This window comes from Doryrhamphus excisus, chromosome 9 (assembly GCF_030265055.1).
Source record: "Doryrhamphus excisus isolate RoL2022-K1 chromosome 9, RoL_Dexc_1.0, whole genome shotgun sequence".
Taxonomy (NCBI): domain Eukaryota; kingdom Metazoa; phylum Chordata; class Actinopteri; order Syngnathiformes; family Syngnathidae; genus Doryrhamphus; species Doryrhamphus excisus.
The window spans coordinates 9,420,340-9,437,647 of NC_080474.1; the positions used below are offsets into that span (position 1 = coordinate 9,420,340).

The following is a 17,308-nucleotide window of genomic DNA, read 5'->3' on the forward strand; positions in this document are numbered from 1 at the left end:
TTTGATTGGTCACCCGAAGGGCAACATTCAGTTGTCATCTGAATGGCTGCCCTGTATATCAATCAAGTGACGGCATTGATGCTAGGATGATATTTTTTTAATGTCACGCCGCGATCGACCAGCGATCGACCAGTACCACCTCCGCGATCAACCGGTAGATCGCGATCGACTTAATGAGCACCCCTGGAGTAGCATATTCACAGCTGAGACCCGGGCACGTTGCCTGATGGTTAATTTGCTGAATAGGACTATTAATCTTGTAAATGCAAAACAAACACTGACAATGTAATCACTTAAATGAATTGAGGAAGAAATGCACTGGCCAAAAAAAACAGCTGAAGTGTACTAAATGTACATCTGAAGTTGATAGATGAACATGCAACTCAGCATATTGGAAGCTGAATGATTATTACCTTAAATTATTTTTACCTTAAAGGGGGCCTATTATGCACATTTTTTTGGTATTGAGTTGTGAACGCCTATAGAGCAACTACACACAATAACCCACACAGAAACCATTTTCAATTTTGCAGAATCTGCACCTATTCCAGCTGTATTTCCTTGGGTTTGTTTTGACATAAAGTTGTATGACATCCACATCAGCAGTGTAGTCCATCCACTCGGATTAGTTATTGGGTTTACTTAAGTAAAGAGTTTGGTTTCTCAAAACAATATGCGTTCCAAAGAATAATACTTTTGCATGCATGCCTCCTTGTCTGCTGTGGAACACATATGTAAACAAGATGTCTGCAACTTCGCTGTAGGATGCCTCTTCATCACACACACAACAAAGGACAGCTGATAATGGGACATACTAAATAAATGGAAAAAGTTTCGTGATCTGCAGCATAAATTATTATTCATGATGCCTGACAATCTAAAAGGGTGAAAATCTGAGTATTACTGTTGTTTTGTTACTGTTATTTTTTCCATGTGTCCATGTGGATCATGATGAGCGGATGGTTCCTCCTCTCAGGTTAGAGAACAGAGGAAAATGTGGTCTTACATGTGAGTGTTATGCAAAGGGAGGGCTGGGTGTCAATTGTTTTCAACAGATGGGAGTTGTGGGGGTGGGCATGGGTGATTGCACGTGTGTGTGTTGAGGGGCCTTCCTCTGTATGTCAACACGGTGACTCCCCCTTTCCTAGCAGCTCGATGGACATCAGCCAAAATAGCAGCACGCCCTTTTGCAGTGTTTGTGTGTTCTACTCCACTTTCTATGCACTTTTATGTACATTTGGAATCCAGCTTTGTCACCTGTTGACACATCTGTTTCAAGGACAGTGACCTTGAATAATCTACTCTACTGTGTCACTGTTAACCTTCTGGTGAAGGTTGAGAGAATGAGAGAATGTCAAAGGTTGTAAAACAAATCCTATAAGTGATCTGATTAGCCTTTTGAAAATAAACACACCCTTCCATTTTAATACTTCCCATCCCCGTGCACAAACACAGGCCTGCAGATTTTGTCTACATGGTGTGACCACTAGTGGGAGCAGTTGTACTTGACTATCTTATTAACTGCCACACTTTGGTGACATGTGTGACACTAAGCAGATTCAATTATTGGGTTGTTGCATGATTTCAAATCAAGATAATATGTATTTGTCATTATACTAATTTAATGTGTGCATTTTTTTGGATGAGTATGATGTGGGAAGCAAAACCACACGCAAATGACACCGAACCTACAGAGGATTTTCTGTTGTATGTATTATATTTTAAATATTAGTTAGTTGTAGGTGAAATGGTAATTCCATTGTTGTAATTGTTATATTATTGAGGTATAGTAACAATAAAATCAGGGACAGAGGCTATAGTTAAGGGGCCAAATGACTCCACATGAATGCAATCAAAAAATATTTAAAAAATCATGTGGTGTCCAATCATCAATTATTATCACTGACATGAATGGTTTGGTATTTTTATGAAGTTAACATTGCACAGTTAGCTTTTTGCATGTTTTTATGCCGTGGCTGTGATTGAATACTGCAAAAATAAGCATGTTTTCAGTACAGGTATACTCCAATGTGACACAGATTGTGTCATTTAAACAACTATTGAGATTTGGAGTGAATTAAGAGTAAGGCTAATTTGCATATTTTAGCATTTTGGGTTAAATGTTTTCAGACTTCTTTGGTGACTTTGCTTCTCTAAGGGTGGTCTGCGGGAAATGCCAGGGGATTAATCCCCTCTGCTGCTCGATGAGCGGGCTTGTGTGTTTCTGCATGTGGATTGCATTTGTGTATTTTTTCAGGGTGGGAGAAAGATCTGAAGATGTGCGTGCGTACGTGAAAGGGAGTAGTTGTTTATGTGTACATGTAGTAGATTTGTTTAAATTGCCGGGGTTTATGTTCTTGAGGAAGAAAGTGTTACTTGACAGTGAAAGAATCTTTGGTTGTTGCAGACCTTGGAACCCAGAATCTGTCTGCCGTTTATCCTCACTAGAGTCGTGGGCATGCTGAAGCCTATCCCTTCTGACACCCTGGACTGATCACCAGCCAATCACAGGGCACATATAGGGCACATATAGAACAACCATTCACACTCAAATTCATACCTATGGACAATTTGGAGTCGCCAATTAACCTAACATGTTTTTGGAATGTGATAGCACGGGGAGAACATGCAAACTCCATACATAGTGCACACATGTTCTTCTCATGGATTGACTGTAGGTCTCTTACTAAACACCTCATTAGCCATTCAATGTACCCACATACAGTAGAGAGAGTACAGATTATAATAAATGGTCAGATGTAAGTGCAGGCCAATGGCGAACAGGAGAGGGAGGAGGAATCGAGCCCAAGTCCAACATGCCACAAATAGTCTACTGTGAGTAGGCCAAGACTAAAATGAAAGCTCTGTTTTCACCAAGTAGTATGGTTTGATTCAGTAGTCATGATCTCACATTTGAATTAGTTTTCATGTGGATTACCTGTCACATTCATGCTGTATGGCACGGTTGTGTACAATTTTGGGTGCTCTCGTTTTGTCCCCCAGTCCTACAACATGAATGCTTTTTACCCCCTACTTGACATGAAAGTTAAGTAGAAGTATTAGGGATACAGATAGTGGTGTACTTGCTCATCCCTAATAAGTATAATATGTGGCCCACAAATATCCTATTTAACTGGGCCAGCAATAGCCAAAACAGGACTAGTTTCTACTCGGGATGAGCGAGTACACCACTATCTGTATCTGTATCTGTTCACCCATATAAATGATCTGTATCCGTATCTGCAATGCTCCTCACATGTGTGGGGCATGAACCAGAAGTGTGTTTTGTTTAACTGGAAATGGGCGGAGATAAAAGGGGATCTATTATGCTTATTTTTCGACCCTGAGTGGTGGTCTCCCATAGAGCAACTACACACAATGACCTGCACAGAAAACTTTTTAGATTTTCCAGAATCTGCACCTATCCCAGCTGAATTTCCTTTGATTTGTGGTTCCCACCAAAAGGGTCTGCTTCCAGGCACCCCCACTCTGCTGTGATTGGTCACATGCCCAAAGTGCTTCCTGTTTAGGAGCTACTGGGAGCTCATGAGCTACTGGCTGCAGACTCCTGACTTACCGTGTATGAACTCGGAATGGTAATGTAGCACCGCTGGTGTGGTGGAGCTCAGGAGAAGCCGGACTTGTGGCAACCTCGGCTGCCCGAGGAAGAGCGCTCATTGTTAGACACACTTTATCAGAGGCGCCGTTGCTCCCGTGGAGCTCAGAAACCAGATGTGAATGCACAGCATGTCCGACATTACCTATAGGTTTAAGGGGACCTATTATTTTTCCACTTTTATGACCTTCTAATGTAGTTAGAATATTGTATTCTCATGTTAAACGATGCCAAAGTTTGAGATAATGAGGTTTGCGCATTTGAAAGTGAGCCCTGTAAGAAGTTTGGGATGGCTTAAAACACTCGGTATCAAAAGGCGTGGTAAAACTGCCCCATTGTGATGTCACAGGGGGCAGATTTTCTTTTATGGTTCATAGTTAGGAAGCACTTTGGGTGTGTGACCAACCAGAGAGGAGTGTGCATGCCCGAAGGCGGGCAGTGGGTGGAATATATTTAAAACCGACCGTTTTTTCAGAAAGCACAAATCAAAGGAGTACAACTGGAATAGTTGCAGATTCTGCAAAATCTAAAAAGTTTTCTTTGCAAGTTATTGTGTGTAGCTGCAATACAGGAGTCCACAACTCAATACAAAGGGTTAAAAAATGAGCATAATAGGTCCCCTTTAATTATTTATATATGTTATAATAATTTCATTTTTATGAGCTGTGTGAAGCTGGTGATTCATGCAAACATGGCAATAAACATAACAATAATGTGTCAACCTTGCTGACTGTATTTTTCTCAAAAGCACTGTGTTCAACACTATTAGCAGTGTTCCAACTGACTTTATATCATCAGCAATATCCTTTCTGATGTATTGACATACTCATTACGAATTCTCTTTTGTCTCCTGCTTGTTGAAACAGCAAGCTGACTTTGACCATCTCGTGAGCCACTCCTTTTTATATTATTTATGGCCTACCATAGCTCAGGCTTATGACAGCACACAGTCAGTTGGAACCTGATTCCAAAGTCAATACTTGATGCGGCACAACCTCACCCAGACTCTACCTCCAGCTGCCCCCAGGTGAGTCTGAGACCCCTGATCTACAGAATAAGTAGATATCCTGTCACAGAGTGGCTCCCAGTCCAGCTCTCACCAGTATCTTACTCTATGACTCCAGATCACCCTGAATGAATCAATGCATGACATAATATAAAAGAATTGTTATCTGAAGGCTTCACATCAAGAAAAACTAGCATTTGAGTTCAGATAATGTCGGAAATAATACTACAGAACCATAATAGAAGGTGCAAATATTGCACAAAACGGATGAGGAGGGTGGTGAAAGGATGCTGAGGGGGGAAAGTATGCGCTGGAGGGGGTTAGGGATCAAGGAATGAATTAAATTAAAATAAGTGCAACGGGGAGGGGGGAGAAAAAGAGTGAGAGATGTAATGAGATAGAAAGAGGAGTGTCAGGAGAAATGGATAATAAGAGTACCCCCACCCCCTTTGCACCATGTGGAGAGGTTGGGGCTGTCTGACCCACCCTTGATCCAAAAAAGCTTTGTGAAACTTTCCCCAGCAGAGGGAAAGAGAGGCAGAGTGAGTAGAGAGGAGAGACAGTCAGGATCCAATTAGAGGACCGACTCAGTGACATTGCGGGAAAGCGAAGTTAGAGAAAGTGTGTGTGCATCCACCATCGGAATGGCTTTGCAGTGTAGGCAACGTTTTCTTCAAGCTGGATTAGACCGCAAGAAGCCTACTGGTGTGTAGCGGCTGCAGCATCCCTCCCGTCCGTCACCATGCCATCAGTCTCTCTCAGCTTGCGAACCGCCTTGGCTGGTCCTGCCCGTACTTGGGTCTGTCTATCCTGCATGTTCTGGGTGAGAGAACTTCTTAACTGCAATGTAATGATCAGAATCATTGAAAGTGTCAGTATGGATGCCTGTGAGCCATCTTGGAGTAACTTATGTGAGTTGTGTTTATTAATGTTTCTGAAGATGATATTAGAAATGTTTCTGCCTTGCTTGATGAATGATACTCGCCTGAATCTCATCAGATCAAGAAAACCACACAACCTATTGGGTGGTCCACTAGTCGGGGGTTGGGTGTAGGGTTAGGTCTCAGGCTGAGGGGGGTCTTGGCACTATCACACTTTTGAATTAGGGAGTTCTTAAGCGGGTGAACCAGAGGATGCTCGAGTATGAAAACTTGAGAATCAAATTGAGTCATTACAATTGTTCAGTACCGTTCAGATGCCTAATGACACAAAACTGGATCAGGATTTCATCTCTTCCTCACCCTTTCCCACTCCCTTCGTCCCTCTGCATCCCTTCACTAGGTGCTTGAGACACACAACTATTGTTGTTTTTTGTATTATTTAATCTGCCTCAGATTCCTGCAGTCATTGTGAAGTTGTTTGAAGGTTTGAAGGTGTAATGTGTAAGTAAATGTTTGCGATGGTCACTTGCAATTTTGATTTAAAAGGGGCTTTTCTTCATTTCTGCTGATATGAAAGAACATTCCTGTCTAAAAATCTACAGCAGTGTATGCTGCTGTCCTCTTCTTCAGCTGAATAAAGGATGAAAGAGGGGAGTAGTTGAATAGACCATTGAGATCCATCCTTCCCCATTCTGTAGTGGTCCTTTGGGACATGACTGCACACCAGTGGTGGAGCTGGAGTTCTTGACGAGGAAACCGGATAATCTTACAGAGCTCTTCATCGGTTAATTACCATTCTTTCAGAGGAGAGGGGAATGTGGGGTTTGTAAAAGACCCTTTAAATCCCTCCTGGTATTGCTTGGGGTCACTGATTGACTGCATCAAAGCACTGTATAAGAGAGTGAGCTCATGTATTCGTAATGAGTTCAATATGAGTCCCATCATTCTTTGGGGAACTGGCCCGACAATATTGTTAATGTTTACACGCCTTCTTGGAGTTGTTTTTGCATCCAAGATGACTCAAATAGGATGACTAAGGAACATAGAAATATAAATAAAATTTTTGAGGGCACGTCTGCTCTTAAGAATGTTTCATGTGTAGCGCTTCTATTTTCATGTTAACGATCAAGCCTCACAGCTAGGAGACCCGAGTTCAATTCCACACTCGGCCATCTCTGTGTGGAGTTTTGCATGTTCTCCCCGTGCATGTGTGGGTTTTCACCGGGTACTCCGGTTTCCTCCCCCACTCCAAAAACATGCTAGGTTAATTGGCGGCTCCAAATTGTCCATAGGTATGAATGTGAGTGTGAATGGTTGTTTGTCTATATGTGCCCTGTGATTGACTGGCCACCAGTCCAGGGTGTACCCCACCTCTAGCCCGAAGACAGCTGGGATAGGCTCCAGCACCCCCTGCGACTCTCGTGAGGAAAAAGCGGTACAAAATGAATGAATGAATGAATGTCCAATATACAGCAAGTACTGTTCTTCACAATTATACCATAGATTGTTTAAGCTTTGTTGTAAGCATCAACTAGGGATGAGTCGGATATTTATTATAAACAAGCATCTGTCACGGATAATGCATTTTTGCTGATTACGAGTACAAATCCGGTACATTGTTGTACAATTTGGGGATCCGTATGTGGTGATTACAGCCTCAGTGCGGCTTTGGGAGCATGGAGGCACGACGCCACACTTTTAGAACCTCTGCTGCGTGCAGGCAGTCGCTTGTGGGTGAGATGGATACATTATACTGGATAGTTGCAGGAAAGACTCGGAGACGGAAATGCTGTCACACATTTAACAGCCACATCTATGTAAATATTGCAACTTTCCATCAATCCATGTAACTTTCAGACTTAAAATAATTTTTATGCCCCACCTGTTTTCAAGAAAATTACACACACTTCTGGTTTATGCCCCGCCCATTCTGAGTACAGATACAAGTACAGATCATTTTGATTGGTCAATTGATACAGATACAGATACTGGTGTACCCACTCATCCATTGCATCAACCATGTCATACACAAGGACCAAATGCAGATACTTATACTAATTGGTATGAATCGGAGTAAAGATCGAAAGTTGTAAACAAACGAGGTGTAACCATGGAGTAACCACTGAATAAAATTGGGTAAAATGTTGGAAAAACCTGCAGTCCGATTGTGTTAGCTGTGCTACTATTTCTCTGAAGCCACACGTTGGCATTGCTTTTATCCCCCAAAGTTTGACTTCATCAGGTGGATTCACTTGAAAATCATCACATAATTTGGTATACACTAAAAAGCCCTGAAGTTGTTGCTTGGTGGAGCACGGTGCAGTTTGATAGTACAGTATACAGTATATGTATAGAAAATACTGCTTTGGGGTAAAAAAAAAGCTGTTTGGAAGATTGAATCCTGTATCTCATCCTCTCTAAATAGCTAGATAATTAAGTAAGTACATGAGGACAAGGGTGAAGGATGTCTTGTACAAAAGCCCTTGAAAGAAGCCCTTCAGAAAAGTGTTCCTCCGGCAACGCTGTGATTCATTGATTAGTGCCAAAATGGTTTTACTAGATTTATCTAAAATATCCTCAAACACATCTATAAAATGTGACAGATGGAAATGAAAAAAGTGCCTCAGATGCTGCGTCAGCAATGTGTAAAGGCACATATTAACCCTTGGCTATACCATAAGTTCAAAGAGCTTTTGGGGGTTGGTGGTTTCTATGACATGCACATAATCCTGTCATTTTTATGACAGGACTCAGAAGAATTGCTCTGAGAAATAGTCACTTGAGGAATGTCATTGGTCTTCAGTTGTCTTAACATGAAAGTAGAATAATTTGAAAATATTGTCCTCTTAAGTGAAATTAACCATATTTGTGGCCGCTTTGAAATACGACATTTCTGTAGTTGTTATTTTTATGTTTTTCACTGTAATGCATTTGGTATGATATTTGTTCCTGTGATTACGCCACACTCTCACCTAGAACCCTGAACAAGACCTGTGCTGTTTTGCCTCAGTGTTGCTCTTTTCATGTGTTTGCATTGGATGACCTGCCTGAAAAATCTTGAACAACAAAAAGGGGAAGTTCAAGCTTTTCCCGTTTGATTTATGAGAGGTGTTGAGCTTTGTGTAAAGTCCTCTCCCACCCCTTTCGTTCTCCCAGAAAGCCCCAGCTTTCTACATGCTTGACTAAACACATTGGCCTTAAACCTCCCATGGTCTTTTGGCGTTGGCTACAGGGAGTGTGCGAGATTTGGACTGGATTAAATTTTTACCAATTGTATGTATAGTCCTTGATCCAACTTGATTGACTTAAATTATGTACACTTAACTGCTCACAAATTGACACATACACACACACACATTTTCTTTTAATCCTACACTAATTACTTTACCTTCTCTTCTGGTACTTTTGGGAGGTTGTATGAAAACCGAAAACCGAGGTATCCAGCCAATTGTTTTCTGATGGCATTGTTTGTTTTTATTTTCTTTTGCGTTGCTTCCTGTTTATCTTATGCGCTATACACTCCTGATCAAAATTTCAAGATCAGTTGAAAAATTTAAAGAATTGATATTTGGTACCGTTGGATATTAAGGAGGTACTTAGCAGAGGGCCTTCAGTTGCCCCCTGAAACATCTCCACATAGCCAGCTGTTGTTTGACACTCCTGCACAACCAGAAGTGTCATTGTTCCATTGAAGGAAAAAGCACCCCAGATCATAATGGTACCCCCTCCACTGTACTGTGTGGAAACATGTCAGGTGGGATCGTCTTGCCTTGCCAGGAATGTTGGAAGCCATCAGGACCATCAAGGTCAATTTTTTTCTTTCTTCCTTTCAATGTATGGACTGGGGTAATTTTGTGGCGTTGAAGGAGAGAAGGCTTTTGAAGATGTTTTTTGGTCTCAAAGACCCTTTCTCGCAGATGCTGTCTGATGGTTATTGGACTGCAATCTGCAGAAGTACCAACCATCATTTGGGCAGATGATCGTCTTGTGTCTTGATGGACAGCCTTTGAAATCTTCCAGCTCCGGAAGAATGGGGCGTGCCCGTGTATAAACTGTCTCCAATTGGTTTCCAACCAGTAGCTCATGAGCTACCAGTAGCTCCAAACCACTTTCCAAGTAACTCTCCTATACCAAGAAAGTGAGGTTCAGCCGTAGTCCAGAAGTTCTTGGGAGCGCTTGGAAGTGGGACCAATCACAGCGGAGCGGGCGTGCCCGGACACAGGCTGAGAGTGGAATTCATTAAAACAGACATTAAAACAGAAATCCAAGAAAATCCAACTGAAATCGGTACAGATTCTGGAAGATCTAGAAAGCTTTCCTTGCAAGTTATCATGCGTAGCTATTCTATAGGAGTCCCATTTCTTTTTCAGCATTTTGAAGCTCTACTTAGAACTACTTCAGACTCAACAGGTGCAAAATACTAATTCTTGCAATTTTTCTGCTGGGCATTTTAGTTTTGATCATAAGATTTTGATCATAAGTGTATGATGGGATTTCTGAATTAATTAAATTTTTATCTTGTTATGTAGTTTTCACAATAGCCTGGAAATAACAGTGTGGGTTGGGCCTTCTCTTGCATCTCAGGCACTGACATCTCCGTGGACATAAACTTGTAGTGAAGTTGATTGTACAGAATTTGTTTGCTAAATTTACAAACATTTAATCACACCTAAACAATGCATGTATGTAAAGTTTTGAGCCTTGTTTTCCTGACATTTAAGGTTTGTCTATGGAAGTGCTGGTTTGTCGTAAACCAGGGCATATAAAAGACGGGATTTGAATGTAGTTGCAGTTGTGACTATTGAAGATAAAATCCAGATTAGGCATGTGCCGGTTACTGGTTGGAATGTATACTATGGTATGAAAAAATCACGGTTTCAAAACTGCTTAAATAGTCCGTCAAACCGTCCTATGTTATGACAAAAACTGGAGTTCCAGCGCGGCCACTATGTGTTGTCATGTTGTCATGTCCTGTGTTATTTGTCCCGTGTTATTCCTTCTATTTAGAACTGGGCTTCGATGTGCTGAAACCACAGCCATGAGATGTGTTGCCAAAAGTCAGCAACTTAAACGTTCATTCCACCAGTACTGCCAGGCTGTTGTCATCGATGTCGGTCAACATATTATTTAAGTCAAGGGTCACCAAATGGAGATGTGATTGAGAACGAGACAGGAGCCCAGGACATACTTTCCACTGAACAACAAGCAACAACCACTTAGCAACAGTTGCTAACAACATTAACATGACCCGGAAACAGTAGTGACACTCCGCAAATACACAATCCAAATAAAAAAATTCCAATACAGTTGTGGACAAGCTGTGACCTGCACATTCACCACTCTGTGAAATAATAAAGTTCAAAGATTAGCCACAGTAATCATCTATCCACCCTACTTCTATTTCGCTCATTAGGGTTATGAGAGAATCTGGGCTGACTTAGGGCGAGAGGAGGGGTACACGCCAATTAACCTAACATGCAAAATTTGGAATGTGGGAGGAAAACGGAGTACACTGAGAAAACCCATGCACGCACAGGGAGAACATGCAAACTCCACACAAAAACTGACGGCATGGCCAACATGCTAACCGCTTGTCCACAGTGCAGCCCACTTCCATCATGTTGTATTATATTGTTTAATATAATGTTAGAAATGACATTTTACAGCGGTTCCAATGTTATCATACAGTCAGAATCTCATACTAGTCCATTCCTAATCCAGGTTATACGTCTGTCACACCATGTATAAATGAAACCAGCTTTTAAAAATGCTTATAAGTATTTAATTAAATCGTTTTCGACTTTTTAAGAGTTGGCTTAGCACATGTACTGTAGGCTACATGACTGAAAACCTTGTAAAAATACAACCCCACAAAACTCATAGATTGTTCATAATTATTAACTGTTAAATGTTTGTAGTTGTGGTCACAGTCACAAATTAACAATGTTATGTGACAGACATGGAAAATAGTTTTGGACAGGCTTCATAACTCACACCTGAGGGGTCACAGTGGCACAGTCGCTGACTGAGCTTTAGTTATTCATTTGATGATGAAGTACTAGTAGAATGTATCTTTTCCCAACCATGTTGCTTACATGTGCCCCTTATGTCAAGCAAGTATTCACTTATTAAAATATTCTTACATTATTACTAAACCAAAAATTACTATTTCAACATATGTTTTTATTTTCTTGTAAAGTTGTATCCACCAAATACTTTCACTATGAATATGGATACGTCAATGTTGCATAACAACTAAATCCAAGACAATCAAACTACTCTATCCTTTCCGATGGTCTTTTTTTCTCTCTTTACTTATGGATGACTGAGTAATTTCCTCCCTGGGATTCATCTAACTGAGATAAAGTGGATGTTGAGAGTGGAGATGTCGGGGGTGGGGCTGAAGGAAGGAGGCAAAGCTGGAATGCCTGGGGTGCATTTTCCCCAAATGAATAGCAGGTGACTGTTCATTGTAAAGCCATTGGGTTAGTGGGAACTGGAGAGTGAAAGGAAGCGGAAAGGTCTTTCTAGTCCTCTGCATTGAATTGTCGCCCATTCCACTTGTTCTAATAGGTTGCTCACAATTTAAGGAGACTTCCTTCTTTGACTCTTCACTGGTGGTGATTCCATTCAGGAGGAATTGGATCCTGGAACTCTGGAATCCTGTAATGTTCTTTTTAAAGCAAAAGTCATTGTAAATGTATTTACTGAGTTAATGCAATAAATCTATATGTGCCCTGTGATTGGCTAGCGACCAGTCCACGTGTAGGCTCCAGCCCCACCCCCACCCCCCGTGACCCTCGTGAGGATAAGCGGTAGAAAATGAATGAATGAATGAATGAATGAATGAATTAATTAATGATTAAGAAGGAGTTTGACAAGACTTTTGGCTACGGCCAGTTTGTTGGATCCTGCCACGATGTCTATTCCGAAGAAAGTGTGGGTGCTAAGGAGTCGGTACATTGGCATGAATCGCTTCACAAGGTATTGGGAAATCCAGAAATAGTATTGAGAGGAATTGCTGAATTGCTGTCAGCCTCCCTACCACTCGCCATGTCCCTCCAAGGGCTGCCCCACTATCTGAGAAGCACTGGTGTGCTGCCCATTGGTGATATAGATAATAAGTAATGTATTGTATGCATTGAATTAATTGTATTTATTCTTGTATGTGCATGTGTGTAGTCTGAAAACGCCAACAGCCTCAGCTATTTTCTTACATAACCTGAGATTTGACATTGACCATTGACCACTTGATTTTCCCAAATGCAGTGTGGAGTCAGGACAAAGGTCATTTATTATCACAAGAAGGGCGTGTGTATAAAGACGTTGGGACTTTTTTTTTTTTGCAAATACAAGGCAGAACAATAACATTACAAATATACATACAAGATCCAGATGGTTACATGTTCTGGTCACTCCTCTGAGCCTTGTTGAAATGTCTATCCGTGCATATGGTGTCCCATATGAGAGGCGGCGGCACGCTAACTCACTGATTAACCCTAGTTGACTGGAGAGGATGGGTTCAAGAACAATAGTGTCTGACTGACCCAGGTCAGCCACAGCGCTCATTATTTGACTTTATTACCTTATTCAGACGCTAGGAAAAATCCCAGACACACAGTGGGGGTAAGGTGTTTCCGCATGCCCATCTACCCTCTCCTGCTGTCTTTTTTTTATACAAATGCCAGGTCATGATAGAAATTCCTGTAATGATTTCCATGGACATCCAAAGGAAATACAAAACCAATTTTTTTTCACACATTGGAGGATGATCAACACTGTCTGTTCAAAGAGCGTCACCTTTTGTTAGCTTATCTCTGACATTACTTGTACCTTAGTGTGCTTTGGACATTCAACTCCTAACTTGAGCACTTCATAAAAGACTTTCATTTCATATCCAGCCAGGGAAATGGACCTTGCAGTCAAAGTCGTCATATGTCAGAACCTCTCTTACTATGCTAATTTCAGATATACTCCAGCTATTTGACCATTGCATTAAAAGATGCAAGGTTGTAACACAATATCCCATTCGTTTCTGGGGATTGGTGGTTGGGAGCGGTATGAATGAAACAGCCTCTTGTGGCGTATTAAAGTCGGGCTGGCTGAATGAGGTAAAACATCCACCTCGGAGCAGGGTGTTGACCTGGGTATCAGTCTTGAGAAAACATCCTGCAACCCACACAGCCCATAATTGTGTATCCATCTACTGTTTGGGAACACCACTGGACATGGCTTGCACCGACAAGCCCTTGCAGCTGGGACAACATCAGCTACCAGCAGCAGATGACATTTTATCATCAATCACAAGGTTTATGCTCTTGTGCCAGGCATCTTTGGGCGAGTGACATTACTTTTGTCTGGTAATCATTGCAAGTTGATATTATTATTCCTTCACGGTCTGCTTCCTTTGCTTGGTTCAAGCTGGATTCATAATCATAAATAGATTGGTTGGCTGCTGGAGTGTTTTTTTGCCACTCTCACTCGCTCTGTTCAGGTAGTACTTGGAAACTGCACTACTGCACCGCCTTCTCTTGATGCCTAACTGTTGCCTGCTGAATCTAACTACGATATTGGTAATCGGGAGCCGCTGACCATTGTGCTGGCCCTGCAGGAGAGGATCACTTCTTACTGACCATAACAACTTTCAACAACAATTGTGGTGGAATATGTCATCAACCGCTGTGCGATTAAACTAGTAACACTGCCTTAACAAAGCAATTGTTCCTCTGACGTTTCTTACCACACTGTGTATTTGCTTCACTGTAGCTTTTGTTAGTTTCTCGGGTGCAGTCCATAGAAATGTACAAGTAATTTTACATTGTTAAAATGAGAAGACTTACTAAGAAATCAGCGAAATTACAGATTTTAAAGTATGCGTGTGTGTGTACATGTGCATCTGTTTCCATCTCTTGTGTATTTACAGATTTTCTGTTTCACCGATGTGTGCAAATGAATGTGACTCTGCAGATTATACACGCATATCCAAGGGAAGAGTGTCTGTTCCCAGGAGCTGCAGTGCCTGAGCTCAGGGGGGTATGATTGCACCCTGACCCCAGCTTTGGGGTCCCGTCTGCCTGTTTAAAACCATTCCCTTCCTTTGTGACTCATTTGAGCGCCTGCAATGTGAGACATATGTAAAAAGCTGACGGTTCTTGCTTGCTCCTGCAACCTGTTGAAACAGAAAAATCATACCGGGCCACATTGTTTATGAACGTGAGAGTTGCCTTAAACTCATTAATTGTGTGCTACCCACCCCCCATGTCTCGCTTGTCACCCCCCCCGTCTCACCAGCTACCCCCTAAATAACAAACAAACTCCTTGAGTGCCAGCTGCATCGCTAATGGTCGGAAACAATTATGAGTTAACAAAAGGAGACCTCAAGCTATATTGTCTTGTGACGTATTAACATAGTAGTTTGAGGTTAAATGTCTGAACATGGATTTCTGCTGAGCACATCAACAAAGGACAAATGTGACTGACTGCTTCCCACTATAAAGGAAAACTGCACCGCAACCATTTTGTGAGACAGGAAGGACGTGTGGTCCTTTTCTTTTCTGTGTGTTGTAAACATGAAAAACTGCTATCACTAGACAGTTAATAATGCAATGTAATGAGACTCACCTACAGTATTAAAATACCTTTGAAAACTACTTTAATCTGTTTTATTGTTTTATATATATTCTGTGACCATTCATGATAACTTTGAGTATTTTGCCGTATTTTGGTCACTTATTATTGGAACTTTCTTCCTGGGCGCACTGATTTCACAGAGCCCATAGCAACGAATGCAACTTCCGTCAACAACAGCAGCATAGAGAGTGTTTAATGTAGCTGGGTGCTGGGCAGATCTAGCTATAGTGAAACACTAAGCCGTTCTCATGGCGTTAGCATGTAGCACTAGTCCTAAACAATGCAGCAACTCCAACAGCCTACACACGATAGTGGAGTGAGGTGCTGTGTCACTACATCAGGAAAGTAATTAAAAGTAAAAGTAAGTAGCTTGGTTAATATGCAGGTCACATTATGTAACTGGAACATTGTTGCATTCTTTGGAGGTTTTTAGAGGGCCTTAACTGCTTCCCATTACATGCAGTTAGCTGCCTTGTGCTAGCTATTTTTCTCTCACACAGACAAGGGAAAGACATGGTGCTCCTACAGCCATGACCCACTGACATGACATGACACTTTTCAAAATTGATATAGTCATTGGTGTTTTGGCATTTTGACAGCTAATCTCTAGTTAGTTATTTTGGATGACTGCAGGGTCCATGACAACTTTCTCTATTTGCCTCCATAGGGAGTTATATATAAAAGGGGGGTAATCACCACATTAATGTTTTCATGCTTTCTTGCCACAAAACAAAGGGTGCATTTACATGACAACAACCAAGTAAAAAACGGTCAGATTACTCACTAACATATATACATATCACTTTGTTAACAACCCTCCTTTCATATTGACCTGAAAACCTTATAATGGATACATTTGTCGGCCTATGTATGCGTTTACAATTTGACCAATGGAAGTAATCCTGCGGTGGAGTAATTGCACATTTTGCCGGACAAATGTTTTTATTTGTTTCCATAAATTGTGTCATCTTAATGGCCCAAAGTGTCTTTTTTAACTCGAGATGTTTTCCCCTACTTCACTGTCAGTTGCTGTTTTAGTGCTATCCTACTAACTTACTATTAAGGCTACTTATCACCTCATCTGAATCCCCCTAAATCCAGATCCAAGATACCAACCCAGTAGTTGCCAAACAAAGTTCACGGCAGCACAGAAGGTAACTCCATGGCAGAATTCCAAACAGAGACCTCCATTCTTTGGTAGGAAAGCTTTCTTGCCAGCATGGTGCATCCAGTACAGCCATGACTGCTATTTCAGCCAAACTAGATTAAGCTAATCATGTTATGCAGTGATAGCAAGGAGGGTGGAATGAAGGGTTGGCTGTCCTGCTGTTGCCATGTGGCTCTCAAATACAAACACTGAGCTGTCACATCGGGCTTGAGCAACACCAGGGGTTGCATCATTTGATTTCTTAAGCCTCCCCATGAATTCTGGTTCTATAAATCCGATCTATTAATACAGATGAGATTTCAGTTTTCGGTCATTTTACTATGTCAGCCTTGATGACTCGAAACGAGAAGGAACAGTCGGTCATTATCTCCTGGATAAAATCCAATAATCTTGAATACTGTTTTTCTTTTGTCCACAGAACCTACAAACTACAGTACACTGTCAAAACAAAATCTGTTGCAGATCGCAGTTCAGGTCGTTTTTTTTCATCACAATTACAACCCCCACCCATTACAAATAATTGAATAATACAGTTTGTTAGTTCAGAAATAGTTAAACAAGCAACAGTTGCAGAAATACAACTTGTAGCAGGCTGAGAGATGGATCATGAGATTAGCTCTGGGAAACAATGGACACATCACACCCATGCTGTTGTCTTTTTTGGCAAATTACAGACTGATCTTCCTGTTTCCTCGCAAATGACTGGTCTACATCCTTTGGTCTTTTGGTGTAGGAATTACAGTTTTGTTCATGAAGGTTTGTATGAACAGTAGATAGTGATGCCTTCACTCCTGCACACAGAAGTTTCTTCCTGATGTCACTAGCAGCTGTTTTCGGGTCTTTCTTAGATCTGTAACAATGTTTCTGTCATCAACTGTTGATGTTTTCCTTGGTCTGCCTGTTTCACGTCTGCTACTGTACTACACTGGTAGTTTCTTCTTCAAGACATTCCAAATGGTCTTGATTGATTACACATCTTATCTCAGATGCACAATTGCTTGTTTTTA

At 41.4% G+C, this 17,308-nt stretch overlaps 1 protein-coding gene across 8 annotated transcripts in view; it reads left to right on the forward strand.

The window, feature by feature from the left end:
- The window catches only part of tns1b (tensin 1b), a 132,993-nt gene that overhangs the window by 8,527 nt on the left and 107,158 nt on the right, over positions 1–17,308 (forward strand). Inside the window, exon 1 of one of the 8 annotated variants that reach the window (XM_058083050.1) lies at positions 5,164–5,445. The exons of the other annotated variants lie outside the window; for them this stretch is intronic. Within the exon in view, the coding sequence (XP_057939033.1) occupies positions 5,365–5,445 (81 nt within the window). The 5' untranslated portion in view covers positions 5,164–5,364. Of the gene's footprint in view, positions 1–5,163; positions 5,446–17,308 lie in introns of those variants that run through there. 8 annotated transcript variants of the gene reach the window in all.